Source organism: Primulina tabacum, chromosome 2 (assembly GCF_025594145.1).
Source record: "Primulina tabacum isolate GXHZ01 chromosome 2, ASM2559414v2, whole genome shotgun sequence".
Lineage (NCBI taxonomy): Eukaryota > Viridiplantae > Streptophyta > Magnoliopsida > Lamiales > Gesneriaceae > Primulina > Primulina tabacum.
The window spans coordinates 5,927,338-5,948,942 of record NC_134551.1 but is presented as its reverse complement, the minus strand read 5'-3'; the positions used below and the strand labels follow the sequence as shown (position 1 = coordinate 5,948,942).

Sequence of the window (21,605 nt, the reverse complement as noted above, 5' to 3'; positions counted from 1 at the left end):
TTTATGCAAACAGTTCTCAGCACGCCTTTCTTATTTATTATTTAAACACTTCCAAAGAATAAAATATACAAACTTTTTACACACACCTATACATGGATGATACTCAGGGGTTCGTAGAAGGACTAAAACAATATAAAAAAAAAAAGGAAAGAAGAAAAGAACAGAACACCCCCAACAACCAAAACCCATTACCAAAAAGGAAAAGAAATACTTAGACAACATAAAAAAAATAAAGATCTCGGACTTCATTAAAATCTATAACATCATGCTATGGAGCATTCTGGGGGAACCCTTGAGGAAACCTCCTGTAGTCAGTGCAATAGTTGTAAACCATATAATTCTTCTGTATCCACTTCATTTTTGCAGTGGCAGCATAATCCAGTGACTGTGAGAACCAAGAGTTCGTGGAACATGAAGCATAGTTGGGGCAAGAGAGGGCATTGAATCCAGTGAAAGTAGCATAGAAAGGAGCCTTCGACCAATCCGTTTTCACTAGTCCCCCTCTTGTTGCCCAGTCATCCGCATTCCACAGGCTCGCGTATATCCACATCGGTTGGCTTTTCGGGAACGGTATCCCTCGAGATTCAAGATTCTTGAATTGCCTCACCGGAGTTCCGTCGACTGAAAATCTGTTAAAATTTATTAAACGTCCTGATTAGACAAAAGAATCATCAAGCTTTAGAACTTCCAGACGGTTTGAAATTCATTTTAGGGACATTCGTCGCCCGCAGGATCTTCCCCTGCTTTCGAACACATGCACGTACACGTAGTTATGTGTGTGTGTGGGTGCTATAATTAATCTTACATGATGCTTTGAGGATTCCATTGGATGGAGTAAGTGTGGAAGTCCTTGGTGGGATCAAACCAGAGATAAAATTGTTGCTCTTTGCTGCCTTTGCCTTGTGCATACACATTTGTATGCATTACATAAGGTTGCCCGCTTAGATTACCAAGAAATTCGAAGTCGATTTCATCGTGGAATTGTCCAAGTGATGATAACTAAAATATATACGATGAATACTGTTAGTGAAAGAACTGATATGCATCATCCACTGTTTCTTGTTGTTTAAGGATGATTAATTTGCTGTCTTTCGCGTGTCGAAAGTTACATTTCTAACACCAAATTACTGTCCCTTCTCGCCTCTCTAGGGGATTATCATAAATGTATACACACACACATGCATGGATATCGACTTACATAGTATGTGGTAACCGTGCCAGCAGAATTTCCAGGCACAAGCTTGATCTTCATGTCGATTTTCCCAAACAGGAACTGTCTCTTGGACCTGAATCCGGAGCCAGAACCCCTGTCTAAAGTCAGTGTAAGCGAATTTCCGTTATCGAAAGATTTTGCCCGTCCACCACCCCATGTTACGGCAAAATCTTGGTAGAAATTCCCAGCAAAAGTAGCCGAGACGAAGAAAAACAACGAGAAAAAGATAGTAAGCATCTTCATTTTGTGTTGCATGAAAAGAAGAATTTTGTGTTTTTTTACAGTTGTGCTTTGCATGAAAATTGTGTCGGTTTATATAATGTGCATAGGGCAGAGTCCGGTGGGGTTTGATATTTTGGGTGGATATGCTCGAAAATAGTACATTTGATTGGGATGATCAAATCATGTAACTCAATCAACTTCATTTATCATAATATACTAAAATTTTATTTGTTTTTTTCCTTTTCAAAATAGAGTTCACATATACATATGAAATTTTTTTAGATTTTTTTTTTATATTGAAAAAGACAAGTATTAATATTCAATTTTAATTTCCCGTTACATAATATATGATATAATTATTGAAACAGTTAATAAAAAAGAAACAGGCGTGGCTATTGAGTGGATATTAATGTTGACTTGGATTTGTAAAAGAAGAGGGACCACGAGACAGCTAATGCAATGACGTGAGAACTATTAATAACCTTCTATTCGAGTAAAAGACTCACACGGAAAAGTAAATCGAAGAATATATACAAGTCGACAAATTTGAGGTATAGAACAACAAATATCGACCTAAAGAGTATATATCTTTACGATATCAACTCACGTCATCTCAAATTTTATCAACTCGTCTATGTTTTTGAGTTACGTGAGAGGTATTAATATTTACATGCATGGTAGATATCTCAATAATTCGATTATATTATTTTATTTTTATAATTTTTTGTTGGAAATTATTATTGAAATAAATAAAGAAGAAAGGGTGGCAGCCATCCTTTGGTGACACAGCTGGCTGGGATGTAACCGTACTGTTTGTTAATGGTTGATTTGATTTTTGAGGCCTTGGCATTCATTGGCTTAGAACAAGTTGCACTACTGGAGATTTTTTTATTTGGTACCTACCCTATGTGAAATTACTATTTTAGAGTCCTAAATTTTTATTTAAATAGACAATATTTTCAAAATAAGATTAATTTCCTCAATTGTAAATATTATCAAATAAATAAATTCACTTGAATTGCAATCTTTTTTGTTTAGTACAAGTTGCATAACTAGGCACTTATATGTGTTATATATATGACAAAAATTTATGTGAGACGGTCTCACGGGTCGTATTTTGTGAGACATATATCTTATTTGTGTCATTCATGAAAAAATATTACTTTTTTATTGTGAACATCGGTAAGATTGACCCGTCTTACAGATAAAGATTCGTGAGACTGTCTCACAAGAAATCTAATCTTTAAAAAATGGGTACCTACTCTCTTCGAGGCTAATGTTTTTTGCCGTAACTTTTGTAATTATACATAAATTTGTTAGGTATATATCTCATTCCTAAAAAAATAAAATATGTAAAAAAAAATGATACGGAAATAAGTTAATGGGCTACGGCAGGAGATAAAGTTAGAAAATTTATAACGAAAACTTAAAATTGTTTCTCTTTTTTTCTGAAAAAAAGGTAAATAACAATTTTACCATGCCAATATAATTCAAATAATCAAAAAATTTACATTTTTCTCCTAAACACTTTTCAAAATTTTTTAAAATTATGATCTGTATTTTGATGGAATAATTTTTTTTGGGTTTGAAAATAGAACATTTTTAAAAAGTTTTTTTTTAAAAATATTTTGATGGAATATATTTTTTACGTGGTTTGAAAATAGAACTATTTTAAAAAGGTTATATAATTATACCAATATAATTTCTTAATTAGAATTTAGATTTTTAATTAAGAAATCCGAAACGTTGTATGAAAGTCTAAATCAATTTAGATTTCTTACGATAAAAACTGAATTTATTAACTGTATTTATTGATTAGTTGTTTTATAATGTAATTTTGGGTATTTTTATTAGATAAAAAGGTATTGGTAATATTGGTCTATGTATGTTGATCACTACACTATTTTGTAATCTATATCTTCAAAACTAAGTTGTCGTAACGCATCTTTCGATTTTTATCAATTTTAGTCGTTTTTCATCGGAAGAGTTAGTGTAATATTGTACATATATGTGTCTAATTGACATTAGATCAACGCCAGATCTGAATCAACTTGGAAAAATGGAAAAAAGCAAATTTAATATTATAATACTGAGATTTAAAGATATGTAGAATAAAAAATCGTAAATAAACAAATATAAAAAATGAAAATTGTAATTTTCCCAAAAAACTTTAGAAAACAATAATGTATTTCCCACACCAGCCAAGGGCATTATTGGAAGATAAATCTAAAGTTTTTCTGCATTTTCAATAATTTCGTGAGCATTCATGTATTTATATGTGATGAGATGCATTATTTTTGTGGGAACCAGAAACAGCTATTCGTTTCGAGGTCACAGATGGACTGGTAGCATCATTCATCACTCCAAATCAAAACACATAATTCAAAGTTAGAATTCAAATACTAATGTTTTTATATATATATATATATATATATATATATATATTTGTTTGTTTTGTTATGCTGTCCAGCAACCATGTTCATCTCTACGTCCACATGTGGTCAGTTTTGATACATCGTTACTATCATTTAACCCGAGCACATCGTCTCATACATCGACAGAAATTGTGGGCATTCTTTTGGTTTCTGTAGTGAAGGGGAACGAAATTTATTTGGGCTTTTGCGCAAAAAAGACTACAATTTTGATTTTTACGTGAGCGATAGAAGGAAAAATCAAAAGTTGGTCCACTAAATTTTTTTCTACTGAGGGGAATAACAATCTTAATTAAATCAGTGTTAGAGAGTTCCCGTCGTAGACACTTCGACGCTCAAGTCAGTAAGCAGTTCAAAAAAAACTCAGAGAACAAGAGAACTTTTATAAAAATGAGAGCATACCTTGAATTGGGCGGAAACTCCTCTATTTATAGATTTTTAATAGAGTCTAATGGGCTTGGGCTTCTGCAAGCATAATCAATATTTTGGACTTCAATAGTGTGTTAAACCCAATTGATTTTATTAACCCAACAAATAATTGGTCTTATAATGAAAATCATTAAAATAATGGCAAAAATTTGTGTGAGACGATCTCACGGGTCGTATTTTGTTAGACGGATATCTTATTTGGGTCATTCATGAAAAAATATTAATTTTTATGCTAAAAATATTATTTTTTATTGTGAATATCGATAGGGTTGACCCGTCTCACAAATTAAGATTCGTGAGACCGTCTCACAAGAGACCTAATATAAAATAATACCACAAATGTAGTTCTTTGATCAAATACATTGACTTAACTTGAATTAATTTTCTCAACATTATGGCCAAATCATAAACTTCATTGCTCGATCAAATTGGGGCCTTAAACAACTGGCGATTCCATGTATTATCATGTCTATTCAACTCGATATATAACATGCATTGTTAGATGATTTAATGGTATATACATATCACATATACGTGTCGTTGGATAATCCGACAATTTTAATCTCACAATACCTAATAATAAATTATTTGCCGTATAATCAGGATTAGAAGATTTCACCCTACCTTGTGGGGCACTGCCTCCACGAGAAGATCAAAGGCCCAATTTTAATCACGCATATGTGTGGTCCACCAATTTCTTTAAAATCAATGGTCCAGATCCTGTGGAGACACTGCCACCACAGATATCATCGACACTACTTTCATAATATTAATTTATTATCATAGTATCGTTAAGAGATTAATTTCTTTGGTTTATTGATACATATGGAAGACATAATTAATCTCTTGATTTAGTAACTTTTTTCTACATATCTAATTAAGCACCAAGTTGGCGGGCACACCATTGCTGTCATATAATTGAAGATCACAACTTCTCAACGACCATTATTGCTAGAAAACACCGTCAAATTTATGCCAAATCTAATGAAATACATTTCCTCTGATACTCCGGAAAATATCTTATATCCGAGTCATCTCAAGTGTGAACTTAGGATAGCTCGGAGAGTGAAACAACCTTACCCCGTGTTCAGCAGGAGCGGAGTTCATCTTAGAACCTAGGAGGAAGGAGCCCGGGTAGTAGTGGCCCTAGTAATAGAAGCCCGGGTAATACAAGTCCAAGTCCGAATAGTGCTTTGCCTCCAGGTTATTTACCCGGTCATTCCGGTATATGTGTCATGTCTGAGCTCACAAGTACGGGACACCATGACTTAATCATCATTAAGAGATATTTCGGCGCATGTAGGATGGACTGTGACTTGATCGGAGTAAGTATGAGTTGTCAGATTTAACAGTGTCAAGTAAACAGAGGCATGTGCAATCATCTCACCATGAGTAGCAGTTGGACAATGAAAACAAAATCGTCATTGACTTTTTCTCGTATAAATATCAAGTTTGTTTGATATAAATTCATTCAGATATAGACTCTTTCGCTAAGGAAATATTCATTCTCTTCATATGAAACACTTGACTGACTTCAACGTCGGAGTGGCTACATCGTAAAATCCTTCCGGCGCCCACTAACAATATCTGTTATTTTAAGTGTGCAAATATTTCAAAAGCTAAGGAGAACCATTTCATGAAAAATCATAGTCCGACTTGGTAAAATTCCCACCCATCTCAAGCCCAATTCGTCCGGTTGCATCATTATCTATTATTCGTATTTGACTGTAATAATTATCTTTGTTAGAATAATGGTTAGCACATTATGTTTGAGCTGATTTATGATTTAAAATATTATAGTTGTACTGTTACCATCAGTGATAATAATGAGAAATGTTTAATCGTACAATTTGATTATAAATTATCTATGATGTATCTCCGACACGATAAATATCTGATCAAAATCCACAGTTTTCATAAGTTTAATAACTCGACAATTATATCGATTTGAAATATATTTTAAATTGTATCATAAAATTGTAAGCATGCGAAGTTACCCATCGATCATAATGTGGTTTTCGCACATCGCTATTGATCAAAATGTGTGTCCAATAACAATTGGCAACACTCGTTAAAATAAACTCGCAACAGTTGGCATCAATTGGTAAGTACCACATTAATACTTGTGGATTAAATTGTAAATAACAAACATATTATTATTATACATATAATTTTGATTGATATATAGTTCATCGATCGTGTCTATGACTGAAGTGACATCAAATAATTTGAAAAGGGTAAATATCTGCCGACGCTTTTCGCTTGACTTCATTTTATAAAATAGCGGAAATTTAAATCGAAGAAAATGTATATTTTAATACCAAAATTTCGAAATTTAAAATACATTAGTTATTTAAAATGATCAAATATCGCCAAATTCTTGAGCCATACACAGTAATAGAACTAATCTTTTTTTTTTAAATGACATGATTTTACAGCAGTGCACAAATAAAATAAAAGTAATCATAAAGAATATTAAACTTAATAATCGATGGAAGTGCAATAATTAATTACGGCTTCCCAACTCCCAAAGTGGATGGGATCATTGCCATATATAATCAAAAGGTAAACAAATCAAGTTAGAGTAAGTTTTTGTGAAACGATCTCACGAATCTTTATCTGTGAGATGAGTCAATCCCTACTGATATTCACAATAAAAATAATATTTTTTCATGGATGACCCAAATAAGATATTCCGTTTCATAAAATATGATCCCGTGAGACCGTCTCACACAAATTTTTGCTCATATCATCAAGGTACATTGAAGTTAATATTTGCTTATTTAATAATTTGATTATTTTAAACTAACTGTCACATTTTTAGCTTTAAAATCATCTAAACCTTATTTGAAAAGAAATTATTCTTGTACATGTTTTAAATCAGTAGTATCTCGTTTCGATTTTTTTTAAAAAATAAATATGGATTCGAGGATTTCGATATAGTTGGATTATTTGTATTTTGATTTATAACCAAATCGATAAGTTAAACGTTTCCTACAAGAATTATAAAAACAAGAAACAAAATAAAATAATTGGTCAATTTGTAATATTTTTGAAAATGAAAATTGTTGTAAATTGAAGATATATTTAATTTGAAAGTGATTATTACCGAATTAGGGTTCTCATCATTGTCCCCTACGAAAAGTCCACTGGCTAGTGATGTATAAGTATAAGTTGGAAGCGTGAGTGTCCAACATTAGTCAAGTGTAACTTTCAAGTACATGACTAAGCTAAAATGCATGCCACTTATACAATCTAATGTCATTCTATAAAATAAATTATATCATTTATTAATCGTGAAAATTTGGATTGAAAATTAAAATTTAATAATTGTTTATAACAAGATCAGCTTGGTATTTGAAGAAAAAACAAGGGTAATATAGTAATGACAAAAATTTGTGTGAGACGGTCTTATGGATCGTATTTTGTGAGACAGATATCTTATTTTGGTCATCTATGAAAAAGTATTACTTTTTATGCTAAGAATATTATTTTTTATTGTGAATATCGGTAGTGCTGACCCGTCTAACAGATAATAATTCGTGATACCGTCTCACAAGAGACATGCTCAATTAGAAAACATGTGAAATGTAGGGGCTAAACATTAAATGGTTTTTAGTACATTATGATAAGATTTTACGTATTTTTTCTGTGTGACGGGTAAACTATGTTCATATTTACAATAAAAAAGTAATATTTTTTCATGGATGACCCAATAGAATATTTGTCTCATAAAATCGGCTCGTGAGATCGTCTGAGTTTTTGTGTCGGTACATTATAGTGAATTAATTAGGATGGTTGTGAATTTCGTTTTTTTATTTAATTTTTATTTCCTTCATTCACAACCGAGAACTTTATTGGACTAACTCAAAAATTAATTAAATATTTTATAAGATATTTTGTAATTTATGATATATGTGTGTAAGCACTTTATAAAATTTTATAAAAAGAATATTTGAAAAATATTCTCAAATCCATTTTCCATTATAATATTCAATATTTCCCGATCATCTGATTTTATTTTTCTTTCTCAATCGATTTTCCAAAAACACTTATGTATTTTATAAACAAGTCGTTATTCTAAACTCTTTTTATAGTCTTTATTAATATGGGTGTTATTTCAAACAATATCATATAAATATTCTTAAAATACTTTGAATATGAATTAATTTAAATTTTCATTATTTCATTAAAAAAATAATCAAATAGATGGAAGTAGGCAAGAAAAACTAAACCATTATTGGTTTGCTAAGAATTTTGAAAATAAATGGGCTAAAGTCTTCGAATGGATAGCCCAAATGATTATTTCAAAGGGCCCAACTAAATTATTTAACTAACTATAAAGAGTAAAAAATGATTTAATTTGAAAATTAAAAGGGAAGAAAGAGAGAGAATAAGTTTCCTTCAGTGGCGACCGCCGTGAGATTGATTTCTCGCGGGTTGTTGAGGAGGCGTACATTCATCCCGATGTACAATTCGTGCTCCTTCTTGCAGACGCATTCAACCGAGTTTTGGTTAGTCTCTCTTTTGCTCGAGCTCTTTATTTGCCGTTGTTTGTGTGTGTATTTGTGCTTGTTTGTTGATCAACTACTGGTTCTTCTGTTTTACTTTGGAAATGAATGGATTTTTTTGATTGGTGAATTCGTAGACGAGCTGTGATCTATCTTCTTTGCTTGTTGGGCTGTATTTTTCTGCTTCTTTTTGGTGGGTCGTGGCTGGTTTTTTAATTTTGCCATTTTGTGAGAAATACTATATGTGAAAGAAGATTGATGCTATGGGCCGGGGGAAGGGTGATTGAGTTCGTGTGTTTTGGTTTGGGAACAGGGGAAGCCTGTATCTTTTGGTTAATTATGCTCCCGCCTATGTTGGACCTGTTGAAACAAATGGCTAATGGGTTACTCCGGCTTATTTGAAGTTACTAATCCAACATTTTATTGGCGGACCAGAAACTTTATCCCACGAGGGTGAGAGGAGGCCAGAGGTCTATTTCTTACATTCTGAGGGGGATGTGAAGTTTTGGAAAAATTTAGATGAGTTTTTTTTAAAAAAAATCACTTGACGGAGTCACGGGGTGGCTGCCCCAGGTCTTCCCCCGATTCACTTGGTTTCTGTTTGTGTGTTATGCAATTAAACGAAGTGCATATCGAATGTGGAACCACTCAGTAACTCTTGATTTTTGAATGTTGGTATTGTTGATGTTATTTTCAGGATACAATGAAGTTAAGGAGGAGGAAAAGAGTCGGCTGGTTGGCAACGTTTTCACCAGCGTGGCAACAAATTATGATCTCATGAATGACGTGATGAGTGGTGGAATGCATACATTATGGAAAGAAAAGTTTTTTTTTTTCTCTTTTGCTTGTAGGATGTGCTACAACATTCGCTCTTTCTTTAAATACTTTATGGTATTTATTCTAACTATATCGGGTTTTTATTGTTCAAATGTGATCGCAGATTGGTTTCCAAATTGAATCCATTTCCAGGGACGAAACACCTTGATGTGCAGGGGGAACTGGTGAGCTTTAAATATGGTTATAGTGTTTGATGAGTGCTGTTAGGTAGATTTTTATGTGCATGAAGTAGATGAACATGGGATTCCAGTGAAGAGCAATGGAGGGTGGAACATCAGTGGTCTCAATTGACTACATGCTTTGCTTGTAAATCTTGTATTATAGTGCGAGTATTATTTGTTTGTTACATCTATGCAAGTAAGATTCATCCACTAATTTTTAGGTTTTGCCTGTATCGAGTTTTTTCTTTTTCTTTTTAGTTTTATTGTTAACTGAACCTCATAAAAAGGAGATGGTATTTTGTCGCAATATCATGTGACATTTAAAAGATTTGTGGGCTTTCCTGAAGGTTAAGCTCGTTGCATAATCATTTGGAGACGAGAAATTATATCTTCTTGGAATTTAAAAATTATTTGACACCTGGAGGTACTTTTTATTATATCCAAGGCATGAGTAAAGTTTCTCTTGTTTTACAGCGGATGTTGCTCTCAGGATCCTGGAATCTATCAACAATGTTGGACGCCGAGCCTTTCGAGATCATGATGATAATGTGCCTGAAGAAACTCAAATTTCTGTTTGTGATATAAACTCCAATATGTTAACTGTTGGGGAAAAGCTAGCTTAAGAGAGAGGTGAGTGGATGCTGTATTCTTATATTATTGTTTACTTGTCACGGTGCACTGCGTGGAAAGCTTTGGTTGATGGGGCTTTCAAAATCAATATTTCAAGCAAAAAATGGTATGCTGTTAGGTTTGAGGAGAAGTGACTCGAAAATTGAAACTAATTAACAATTCACCGAGGAAACTAATTATTTGTAAACTGAAGGATATGGAAGTGGTAGGGATGGATCTAGAAATTTGGGACAGGGGTGAGATGGAATGAGGGATGTCAAGGTAACACAATTAAATAAATTTTAGGAGAGCAAAACCTTGTAGTTATATAAAAATTATATATTAAATTTCAGACTTTTTTTTTTCCCAAGCTTCCTACTCGATCTTCCTTGAATGTTGTAGACCATATAAAATCCTTTTGAATTCCAGTGGAATTGAAGGATAAAGATCGGCACTCCCAAGGACTTGGATTTTAATGTTGCATGCTATAACATGTTTGTACAATACAATATTTACATACCAAATAAGTATACGACTTTCTTTGATTATACATCAAAATTAAGATTTACCCATGTTGGCCAAGTTTTTCCAACTGTGTATTATTCTAAAGGAGCATTGCCCCATATGCAACCAGGTTTTGGAGAGGATAAGTCTCTTATTTGGGTTGAAGGAGATGCAGAAGCATTAGAATTTGAAGACAACTCAATGGACATTAGGAATGTTACACACATAGAGAAAGCTCTTGCAGAAGCTTTCAGGTTATCTTCCTCTTCATCGACTTGTGTTCTGGGTTTTTTTATAATTAATTTAAAATAAAAAAATATTTCAAAAAAAAATTTATTTTGCAAAACTACTTTAATCCGCGCTTACAAAGCGTGGACGCTCATCCACGTAGACAAGCGTCCGTGCTATCAAAGAGCGTGTAAGCGCGGACGCTTGTCCACGTAAGCACTGTATATTATTATTATTATTATTTATTATAATTTTTAATAATTAATTTAATTTGAATGAAAAATATAAAATATAAATATTTATAATATATGTTAATTATTAAATATATTTGGTTAGGTGATTGAAAAATTAGAGATATGAGAAGATTGAAAGGAGAAAATTAAAGAGATATGAGAGGATTGAATGGAGAAAATTAAGGAGAATAAAAATAATAGTCTTTCACAAATACACAATAAGAGGTTTAACTTTAGCATATAGTATCTGATAGACTTAATTTAATTGTGGTGATGATAGTCAAAACCAGTACATCACGTTAGTAAACCAGAAGATAGTATACAAGCAGAAGTTCTTGTTGGGGACCGATATAGAGTTTAGAGGGGGGGGTGAATAAACTCGTTTTTTTGACGGTCGTTTTTGCAAAGGGTGCTAGAATCCTGTTAGAGATTATAGCTAATCTTGTTCAAGAGTAAGTCCAGCAGATCACAATAAAAAGTGCGGAAACGATCCGATGGAGTACGGTGAAACACAATAAAACAGTAAGCAATAAAACAGTGGTTGTTTATGGAAGTTCGAAGATAAAATCTTCTACGTCTCTCCTTCTTCTGTTTCCAGAAGGTATCACTAAAAGACTTTGGTTTTTACAGTACAATACGTGTACACACCCACTTCAGCATGACTTATCCTTTGCCTACTGAAACTCTTAGTTTCTCAACACAATAAAACGAATACATCAAAGTTCTGGAAAAGACTCTTTTTCAGATTACAAACTCTTCTAAAAGATTTAGTAATGTGAATATGATTGTAGAGAGAGTAAAAAACAGTCAGCACAATATGATATCAAAAGATCAGATAACTATTGTGAAGCGTGTGCTGCTTTTCTGTATATTGAGCTTTTAAGATGATAAGAAGTTCGGAGTGCTTAAATCGACGTTCGTATATTAGAGAATGTAATCGTTGTTTTTGGTAACCTATAAACGTCGTTGATCTTGTGTATTTATAGAAGTCTTGAATCCAACGTATATAAAAAAAACGGCTTCTTTGACTTTTGATAGAATCAGCTTTATTTCCTAAAAAAGCCTGCAAAAAGCTTCAGAACAATCAGTCTTGTTTCATACCACATTTGGTAAAACGTATTAAATGACTTTGTTCAGCATTAATGATGCATTTAATACTTGTACTTGGTAAAGTAACGGTAACATTTAATATAAGATCGATAAGTTCTGATTTAGCAAAAGTCAAGTTCTGCTTCTGTTTTTCTAAGGCGATACGAGAACTTCTGCTTTTATACTATCTTCTGTTTTACTGAGTGATCTACTGGTTTTGACTATCATCACTACAATTAAATTAAGTCTATCAATTTTCCCTTTTGCGGTGATGCCAAAACCCAGAAGTTAGTATGAAAGAAAAACAAACATATCAAAAGCAGATAGCAATTATAACCAAATAATCGATAAGTAAATAAACAATAAAGCAGAGTTCAAAAGAGTATTAATCAGAAAGATTAATCATCAGTCCCAATATCCTTGAATAGTGCATCATCATCCTGAGAATCTTGGCTTCTGAAAGATGATTCTGCTTGATGATGATGTCCTCCAGATCTACCTTCCTCTGTCCTACTGTTCTACTTCCCCTTTTTTGGCATCAATGCGAGAAAGCAATTCATCCATTCGTCCAGTAAGACTGATAATGCTATCATTCATCATCTCCAAAAATGGGACATGATTTGAAACACAATCATTAAGGGCCTGAAGAGATTGAGATTGAGACTCAATCTTGGCATCGATGGATTCAAGTTTCAAATCAGTATCTTCAAATTTAGTTGAGATTGAGCGAAGAGACGACTCATGATCAGAGACAGTTCGAATAACATCAGATTGACCAAGAACGATGTTGGCGTGACTAGACAAAACATTCTTCCTGAAAAGTTCGGATTCAACTTCAAGCTTAGCCAACAATTCTACCGTTTTAACGACATGTTTCGTTACGCGTTCTCGGAAGAATTTGGTGGCGTCGACTTCACCAGCATGTTCAAAAGATATCTGTTTGACGATCTCTGAAAGTCTGTCAATATTTCGTTTCAGTATGTCAATCTCAAATTCAAGATTAAAGCGCTCTTCGTCTGAAGATGGACTTCTTGCGAGCATACGTTCTGAGATTTCAGCAAGATGCGCAATATGAGCAATGCGATTTGGTGAATCAGTAGGAAGGACAACTAAGGCAGTAGAAGAAACAAGATCTGTTGGAGCAGCAGTAACAGCAGTAGATTGTTCAGCATAAGATCCTTCAGAAGCAGCAGAGGGTTCAGGAAGTGCTCTTTCTTCTGGTTGCTTGGCTTCCATGGCCTCCAGTTGTTCAGCGGCTGAAATTTGATCATTCAAGATGGCTACCATTTCTGCTTGATGTTCAGCAGAGAAAATTTCCAAATTTGGCAATGATTGAGATGGGGCAGCATCCGATTCTGCTAAGTGTTGGTCTGCTGGGTGAGTTTCCAGTTGGACCATGTCATCAGCCTGAGCTGTTTCCGGTGCAGCAGAGACATTAACAACAATAGATTGAATTACTTCATCCACTGAAGCCAATTCACGAACAGATAGAAGAGATGAAGACTGAGTAGACAACTTCGGAGATGCAGGAGTACTAGAGACCTTAGCTTCTGGTGGAGCTGTAGTCCTTTTCTCAACTGGCTTAGTCTGAGCAAAGTCTGGAATAAACCTACTGAATACGGTACAGATTCTCCAAATGTATGTTCTTGAGCAAGAAGTTGCTCATTCATCATTCTCAAACGGTCAGATAGAATATTGATCACATTCTGATCCTGAGCAGCAGTTGGAATCATAGCATCAAAATTAGACTGAAGAGTCTTTAAAACTGATTCCAGCTTCTGTCGTTTCAGCTGCTCAAGAATGAAACTTCGGCGTCTCATAGCTTCAATCACATTTTCAGTCTTGGCAAGAGCAAATACATTCTCTTCATTATTTACCATTTTACGAAATGCACCTTGTGTTCTGAAGAATGTGAGAGGATGGAAAACTCGAACCTTATGCCAATCATCAAAGAAAGTCATTCCTTCATTGGCAATCTCTCAATCTCTTCCAAATGAAGATCAATACTAGTTAAAACAGATGATTTGGCGCTGTGAAATTGTGGTTCTGCAACAAGTTTCCCTTTGCCTTTATCTGAAGATGAGGCAGGTATCACGGGTCGAAAAGTAGAGGACCTTGCAGTAGATTCACGAATAACAACACCAGACGAGGGTCTGAAGGTCGGAGCAGTAGAAGTTGTGGTAGCAAAAGAGGTGACTGCTGGCTTAGTGACAGGAACAGATACTTGCAAAGAAGACGTGGCTTCTGGAAACACTTGTCTCAACGGGACATTGTCTAAATCAGCAATGACTGCTGTTTTCTTGATGCGAAGCACCGTGCGAGCCTTTTTCTTCCTAGGGGTGGCAGGGACAGATGCTTGGGTAGGAGCAGCAGACTCCTTAGAAACTGTTTTATCAGAATCAGTGGAGATAACCACTCTCTTTCTCTTGATATTCTTCTGAGGTCCTTGAACCTCAGTCTGAGCATCTCCAATTTCCCCTTTTAGAGCAATAAATTCCGCCACAGTTGGCTTTGACCTCAAGGCGAGCACATTATCAGCATCGGCCATTGTCATGTAAAAAGCGTCATGTTCAGCAGTGAAAGGAAAACCAGCATCCTTAAGCATTTTGCTGATCTGAACATCAAAACCTGAATTCTTCCTCAAAACCATATCCTTCAAGATTCTAAACAAGAATCAACTCCATTCCACCTTAAATCCAGAAGTGATGGCCAACATCACTTGCACCTTCTCCTTAGTTAATTTGTCAAACGTACCAGCTTTGACCAACAGTGCTTTTGCAACAATATAAGTAAGCACTTGATATTCCATCTTCAGTAGCTTTTTGAAGCAAGAAGGAGAGAGTTCTTCTCCAGAAGCTGAGAAAGTGACGAGGGCAGCCGACATCTTCTCCTTAGAAGTATCAGAAAAGTCAGAGATACCCGAGCATTGTAGAAAGAAGGTCGATCCCAATAGAGCAGCATCAATGCAAATAGATATATCTCCCTGGGAATAGATGATTTTCCCTTCGTCAACTTTAGCTTTGGCATAAAATTCCAAGAGAGCAGTCTTGTAAATAACAGCTGGTGCTTCCAGAAACCTTCTGAGACATTACCCCAATCCCTCCATCGGCTTCGTGAGAAGAAATCCCATGGTGGGTCTGTGTGAAACATCATTTACTTGAAGCTCAAAATCTTGAAGACGTCGTGCCGAAAAAATTCATCGAAGGGAAAAAAAGTGAAGGTGAGTTTGTTTCCTCAAACTTTCTCATTTTTTCGTGAAATTCCAGCTTTTAGGGCAAATGAGTTTGTGTTTATTTGTTTCAATTTAATGATTCTATTATGTTTTTTGAGTTGATTGTTATTGTATGTTTTTATTTTTTTTAATTCATTATTTTTTTGAATTCCACCGATTGAATTTTGAAAATTTAGGGTTTTGTATTATGATTGATTTTTAGAATAACGTAAAAGCAATACAAGTATCTTGTGGCCTTAATCATACGGCTGGCTTATTTGAATACAAAGCAGTGTAAAGATGAATGCAGAAATTATTTTTAGATTTCTCGATTAATGCAATTTTATCCTCAATTTTTATGTTTTAGTTCTTGAATGAGAAAGTTGTTAATTTTGTTTAAAAATTTTCTGAAAATTCTTTAAAGTCTTGAAATGTTCATATCAATTGCTTTTATATGTTTTTTGTATTAGGTGCAAAATGGAATATGAAAGTGGGTCTTGCAACCTGTCGTTTTTGGGTAGCTGTAAATGCAAGAACCAGTTGTTTGTGATTTCAATTTTCAGCGGTTGTAGTTTGATGGACATTTTTGAGAGGCTTGGAAAAAAATGTGCTGAGATTACTCCTGAAGCTATGATTCTGCAATACTTAGCCCCCAACACAATATGCACGTGACTTTGAATGACGATGATGATGTCCTAAATATGATTCATCTTCATATGTGTATGAAGCTCAGCATGATTGAATTGAGGGCTCCGCAATTGAAGATTGAAAAATAGTTTTCTTCTCCACTTCAGAAGTAGCAACAAAACTACCACCTCTGCTCTCATCAACCGAAGCATTCAAATAATGGGATTCATCTAACTCTTTCTTTTCTTTAGCCAAATCAGAAACAACTTCTTTTACCACTTGTCACGTTTATCCACCACAAACCTTTTTCCCTTCATTCTACGTCGAACCTTTTCACCTTCTAATTCAGCACATCTCTTTCTCAGCATCTTTATATCATCCATTTGTTTCATGACAAGTTTCTCAAAACGTTTTACTTCAGATCTATCCGTTTCTTGTTTTAAAACAAGATTCATGTCCACTAACAACTTCTCCTCCTCACAAAATGGATGTATCGGCAGAACCTATTCACAATTAAAATTAAATACAAGTGTCAATCAACTAAACATTAATTTTGCATAACTAGATTAATAAACTAAAATAATTATAAGTACCTGAGTTGAATCTATGCGTTTTAACTTTCAACAATGTTTCAGTGTCAGCTGCATTTAGTGGGATCTTGTTTTTCCCCCAACAAAACAACCGAGGGTAAACATTTAAACCACGCCTTACTCCTAAAACTGGGACTGTCTCATATAACCAAGCCTAAAACAAAAAATAAAATAAAAGTTGATGAAAAATACTAAGATCATAATTAGTAAATCTGAATACTAACCATCAATACAACCGTGCATCCATCAACATAAAGATTTTTTCCGATCTGACATATTTCTCGATATAAAAATCAGAAGGCAGCATCTCCCCAAGCATATTTAAAAAATACCGTAAGATCATCGAGATAAGGAAATATAAATCCAGGAGTGATATAATTGCCCGTGGGAAATATTATGCAGTTGAAAATGAACAAAATGAAAGTTCTCACAAAATCATCAATATCACATTCATCGTCACTTCTTGCAAGGAAAATCAATTTTTCATAAATGGCTATTCGGTTGGCATTGGTGACCTTGCCGTCAAAATGACGTGTCAAAAATTTGGACTCAAGTTTCCGGTCCAAGTCAATTGGTTGTCCAATGTGATGTAGGCCGAGCACAATAGATAAATCAGCTGATTTGAAAGAGATGGTAAGGTTATCACCAACAAAAAAAGAATATGAATCACCCTGAAATTTGTTTAGAAAATAATCAATCCGCCCACCACTAATAGCAAGGACCGGCATATCAATCCATTTGGCGAAAGGAGTATTATTTATCCGACTCATATACTGCTCACCTAGAATTGGCTTCAATTCTCCCATCACAGTTTTAAAATAAAGAGGAGAACATCGTGAAAAATATTCTTTACCACTCTTCTTCTCATGATAATCATGAATTAGTTTGTCTTCTGCAGTAGTTTCTACATTAAAAAACAAAAAACAATTATACACTAATTATTAGAAACACAATTACAAAAAAGAAGAAGAAACAGAACATAATTGCATATACACAAAACAAAAAATAGCATTTAGACATGTCTATTTGATCTACAAATCTAGCCATGGTATTAGACGCAAAAAATTTAATTGTACTGGCCACAGTAGTAGACGGAAAAATAAATAATCACATAAAAATTGAATTGTGCATAACACAAGGAATTTGGAACAACAGCTTCGAAAGCAAGCACAACTACTGTTGTGGCCAGTGCAATTAAATTTTTTGCGTTAATCACATAAAAATTGAATTGTGCATAACACAAGGAATTTGGAACAACAGCTTCGAAAGCAAGCACAACTACTAAAATTTCATAAAATATTAACACTACAACTAAAAAATTGAATGAATAACAATATCAAGAACAAAGCCTATAAATTGGGGAAAAAACGTTGTCAATAACCTAAAATAAAAAATAACAGTTTCAAAACCACAAAAAAGTTTTCACAATTAACAAACCCTAGACATTGAGGAAAATGTGGTTCTCGTTCCTACCTTGCTTGGATTTCTTCTTATTTCTAGTTCTTCGACATTTATTCGAGGTGCTAGCTTCTGCAGATTTGTTTGTCGCCTTTTTTTCCCCCATTTGCTGCGTCTCAGTTGAAGCTTTCCCTCTTTGTGGTGATATTCTTTCAATCGGTCGAAGCTGCGCTGCAGAAGGGAAAGAAGATATAATACAATAATAAAGTAATAGTATCATCAGAATAATATAAGTAGGAGGGTAGTAATGTGTTTTAATTAAATATGAGGGTAATTCGGTATTTTCCTCTTCATTGAGGAGTTTAAACATACAAATACAATTTGTCAGGCATTGAATATAAATATATTAACGATTGGGTACTGACCGTAAAGTTCAGAACTCAAATATATTTAAGTATATTAACGATTCGGTATGTGATGGGAGAATTTAAGCCAATTCTATGTGAGTAGCATATGAGTCAGATAAATAATACTCTTTTCGCCAAATGGATTGATATGCCAGTCCTTGCTATTAGTAGTGGGCGGATTGATTATTTTCTAAACAAATTTCAGGGTGATTCATGTTCTTTTTTTGTTGGTGATAACCTTACCATCCCTTTCAAATCAGTTGATTTCTCTATTGTGCTCGGCCTACATCACATTGGACAACCAGTTGACTTGGACCTGGAGTCCAAATTTTTGACACGTCATTTTGACGGCAATGTCACCAATGCCAACCGAATAACCATTTATGAAAAATTGATTTTCCTTGCAAGAAGTGACGATGAATGTGATATTGATGATTTTGTGAGAACTTTCATTTTGTTCATTTTCAACTGCATAATATTTCCCAAGGGAAATTATATCACTCCTGGATTTATATTTCCTTATCTCGATGATCTTATGATATTTTTTAAATATGCTTGAGAGATGCTGCCTTCCGATTTTTATATCGAGAAATATGTCAGATTGGGAAAAGGCTTTATGTTGACGGATGCACGGTTGGATTGATGGTTAGTATTCAGCTTTACTAATTATGATCTTAGTATTTTTCATCAACTTTTATTTTATTTTTTGTTTTAGGCTTGGTTATATGAGAGTCTCAGTTTTAGGAGTAAGGCGTTGTTTAAATGTTTATCTTCGGTTGTTTTGTTGGGAGAAAAGCAAGATCCCACTAGATGCAGCTGACATTGAAACATTGTTGAAACGCATAGATTCAACTCAGGTACTTATAATTATTTTAGTTTATTAATTTAGTTGTGCAAAATTAGTGTTTAGTTGATTGACAGTTGTATTTATTTTAAATTGTGAATAGGTTCTGTCGATACATCCATTTTGTGAGGAGGAGAAGTTGTTAGTGGACATGAATCTTGTTTTAAAGCAAGAAATGGATAGATCTGAAGTAAAACGTTTTGAGAAACCTGTCATGAAACAAATGGATGATATAAAGATGCTGAGAAAGAGATGTGCTGAATTAAATGGTGAAAATGTTCGACGTAGAATGAAGAGAAAAAAGGTTTGTGGTGGATAAACGTGATAATGTTGTTGAATCTGAGGAAAAGGTTGATAAAACAGAAGAAAAGATGATTTTTGAGTTAGCACATGATGCAAGAGGTAACTTTGGTGATTTTGTTGACGTAGTGGTAAAAGAAGTTGTTTCTGATTTGGTTAAAGAAAAGAAAGAGTTAGATGAATCCCATTATTTGAATGCTTCGATTGATGAGAGCAGTGGTGGTAGTTTTGTTGCTACTTCTGAAATGGAGAAGAAAACTATTTTTCAATCTTCAATTGCGGATCATGTGAGGGCTAGGGATGATCGTGTGAAGAAAAAAAGGTTCCATGTTTGTGACTCCACCTAGCTCAACACCAAGACGTAAGAGGAAGGTGACAAAACAGGTAAATGAAGTGTCAATTATTTCCAAATCGATTGTATTAAGTTTAATTTAGTTTTTCTGTTTTTCAGTACTATTGTTGTTATTGATGTTTGGATTTTCTGTTATATTGCTGAATATATCGCTGCTTTTGGACAGGAAGTTATAGACGTTGAGAAGAAAGGCAATACTCCTGGCAAGGTTGCCATTGATGATTTTCAAGGTAGATCAGATTTCTGTGGACATGAAGAAGCTGATGATGAAGAGAGAAAATTGGTGACAAACTTTCTTGCTAGAAAAGAATTGAAGTACGTTGATTTTCCGTATGTTTCTTCTTCTTATTTTCGTAATAATGTGACCTAATTTTTTTAATGAAATTGAATTTTCTATTTGTAGTGTTGTCGTTTGGCAAGATACGGTTATGAGTTTAAGTGGACCAATATTATGACATTTTCTTTTTGGTGATCCTGCTGAGTCTAAGATAATTAATGTTTACATGAGAATTATGCAAAAGCAAAGTTTCCAGCATGGATTTGAGATTTATTGCATGGACACAATGGTGCAGGTTCGTAGCAGCCCGAGTTTTGCGTTTTTTTTGTTTTCGTTTTACTTTATTAAGATAAATGAGTATATGTGTTCTTGAATGTGTAGAAAGAAGTCCTTACGAAATTGGAACAACATGGGAAAAGATCGATGATACATCGGGATGATTATGGAGTTTTTCTTTCACTGATGACATCTTTCACGATGGGTAGACTGCAGGAACTGACTGGAGAATTATTTAGAAGATGTAGATACATCATTTTCCCTATGAATGACAGGTGGCATTGGTTTTTGTTGGTTTACAAAAGAGATGAAAGGATATTTAAACTGTGGAACTCCATGCATGATCCATTCGCAGTTGGGACAGCCAAAGTTTATGTAAGTTTAACCATAATATATTTAAATACAAATTAAGATTAAATTTTGAAAGTATTGTTTGTTGCAGACAAAGTTTTTGGCTGGTTCCATGCGTCCGTTATCGGGATTCGACCTTGTAAGTGAGCCAGTGTTAAGAGAACCTTGTCGTCAACAAGGTGCAACCCTCGATTGTGGCGTCTATGCATGCATGTGGTTGGAGTGTCTAGCCCGTGACACAGATGAGATCTGGAGCTATGCACAGGATGTGAAGATGGACACTTATCGAGCACGTTTGGCAGCCACAATATTATTTGATGAAAATGGATTGTTGAAAAACAAGTTTGAGTAATTAATTACTCCTCACTATTCTGATGGTTAAGAAGTTACAGTAGTACTGGAGTTTGAACATTTCAAGTCTATGTTGTTTTGTTGGTTTAAATTATGTAACGAAGACACAATTGATTATTATCGTGTTTGTATTAGCTATTACACACTTCAATA

At 34.1% G+C, this 21,605-nt stretch overlaps 1 protein-coding gene and 1 pseudogene across 9 annotated transcripts; one reads left to right on the top strand and one right to left on the bottom strand.

The window, feature by feature from the left end:
• LOC142527997 (xyloglucan endotransglucosylase/hydrolase protein 24-like) lies at nucleotides 1-1,515 on the bottom strand (annotated as a pseudogene).
• Nucleotides 1,516-8,667: 7,152 nt separating this feature from the next.
• LOC142527952 (uncharacterized) lies at nucleotides 8,668-21,605 on the top strand. 9 transcript variants are annotated; one of them, XM_075632969.1, is made up of 10 exons: nucleotides 8,843-9,631; nucleotides 9,748-9,808; nucleotides 10,280-10,435; nucleotides 11,049-11,172; nucleotides 19,262-19,346; nucleotides 19,649-20,229; nucleotides 20,364-20,512; nucleotides 20,601-20,769; nucleotides 20,856-21,125; nucleotides 21,193-21,605. In XM_075632969.1, exons 8-10 carry the CDS (start codon nucleotides 20,701-20,703, stop codon nucleotides 21,451-21,453), a joined length of 600 nt encoding a protein of 199 aa, XP_075489084.1. In that variant the 5' UTR covers nucleotides 8,843-9,631; nucleotides 9,748-9,808; nucleotides 10,280-10,435; nucleotides 11,049-11,172; nucleotides 19,262-19,346; nucleotides 19,649-20,229; nucleotides 20,364-20,512; nucleotides 20,601-20,700; the 3' UTR covers nucleotides 21,454-21,605. The 9 variants fall into 9 exon arrangements, 8 of the variants coding, with proteins under 8 accessions (XP_075489089.1, XP_075489099.1, XP_075489084.1 ...); XM_075632974.1 differs by having other exon boundaries at nucleotides 8,668-9,808; nucleotides 20,368-20,512; XM_075633008.1 differs by lacking the exon at nucleotides 20,601-20,769 and having other exon boundaries at nucleotides 8,843-9,808; nucleotides 19,649-19,947; nucleotides 20,063-20,229; nucleotides 20,364-20,527; nucleotides 21,026-21,125.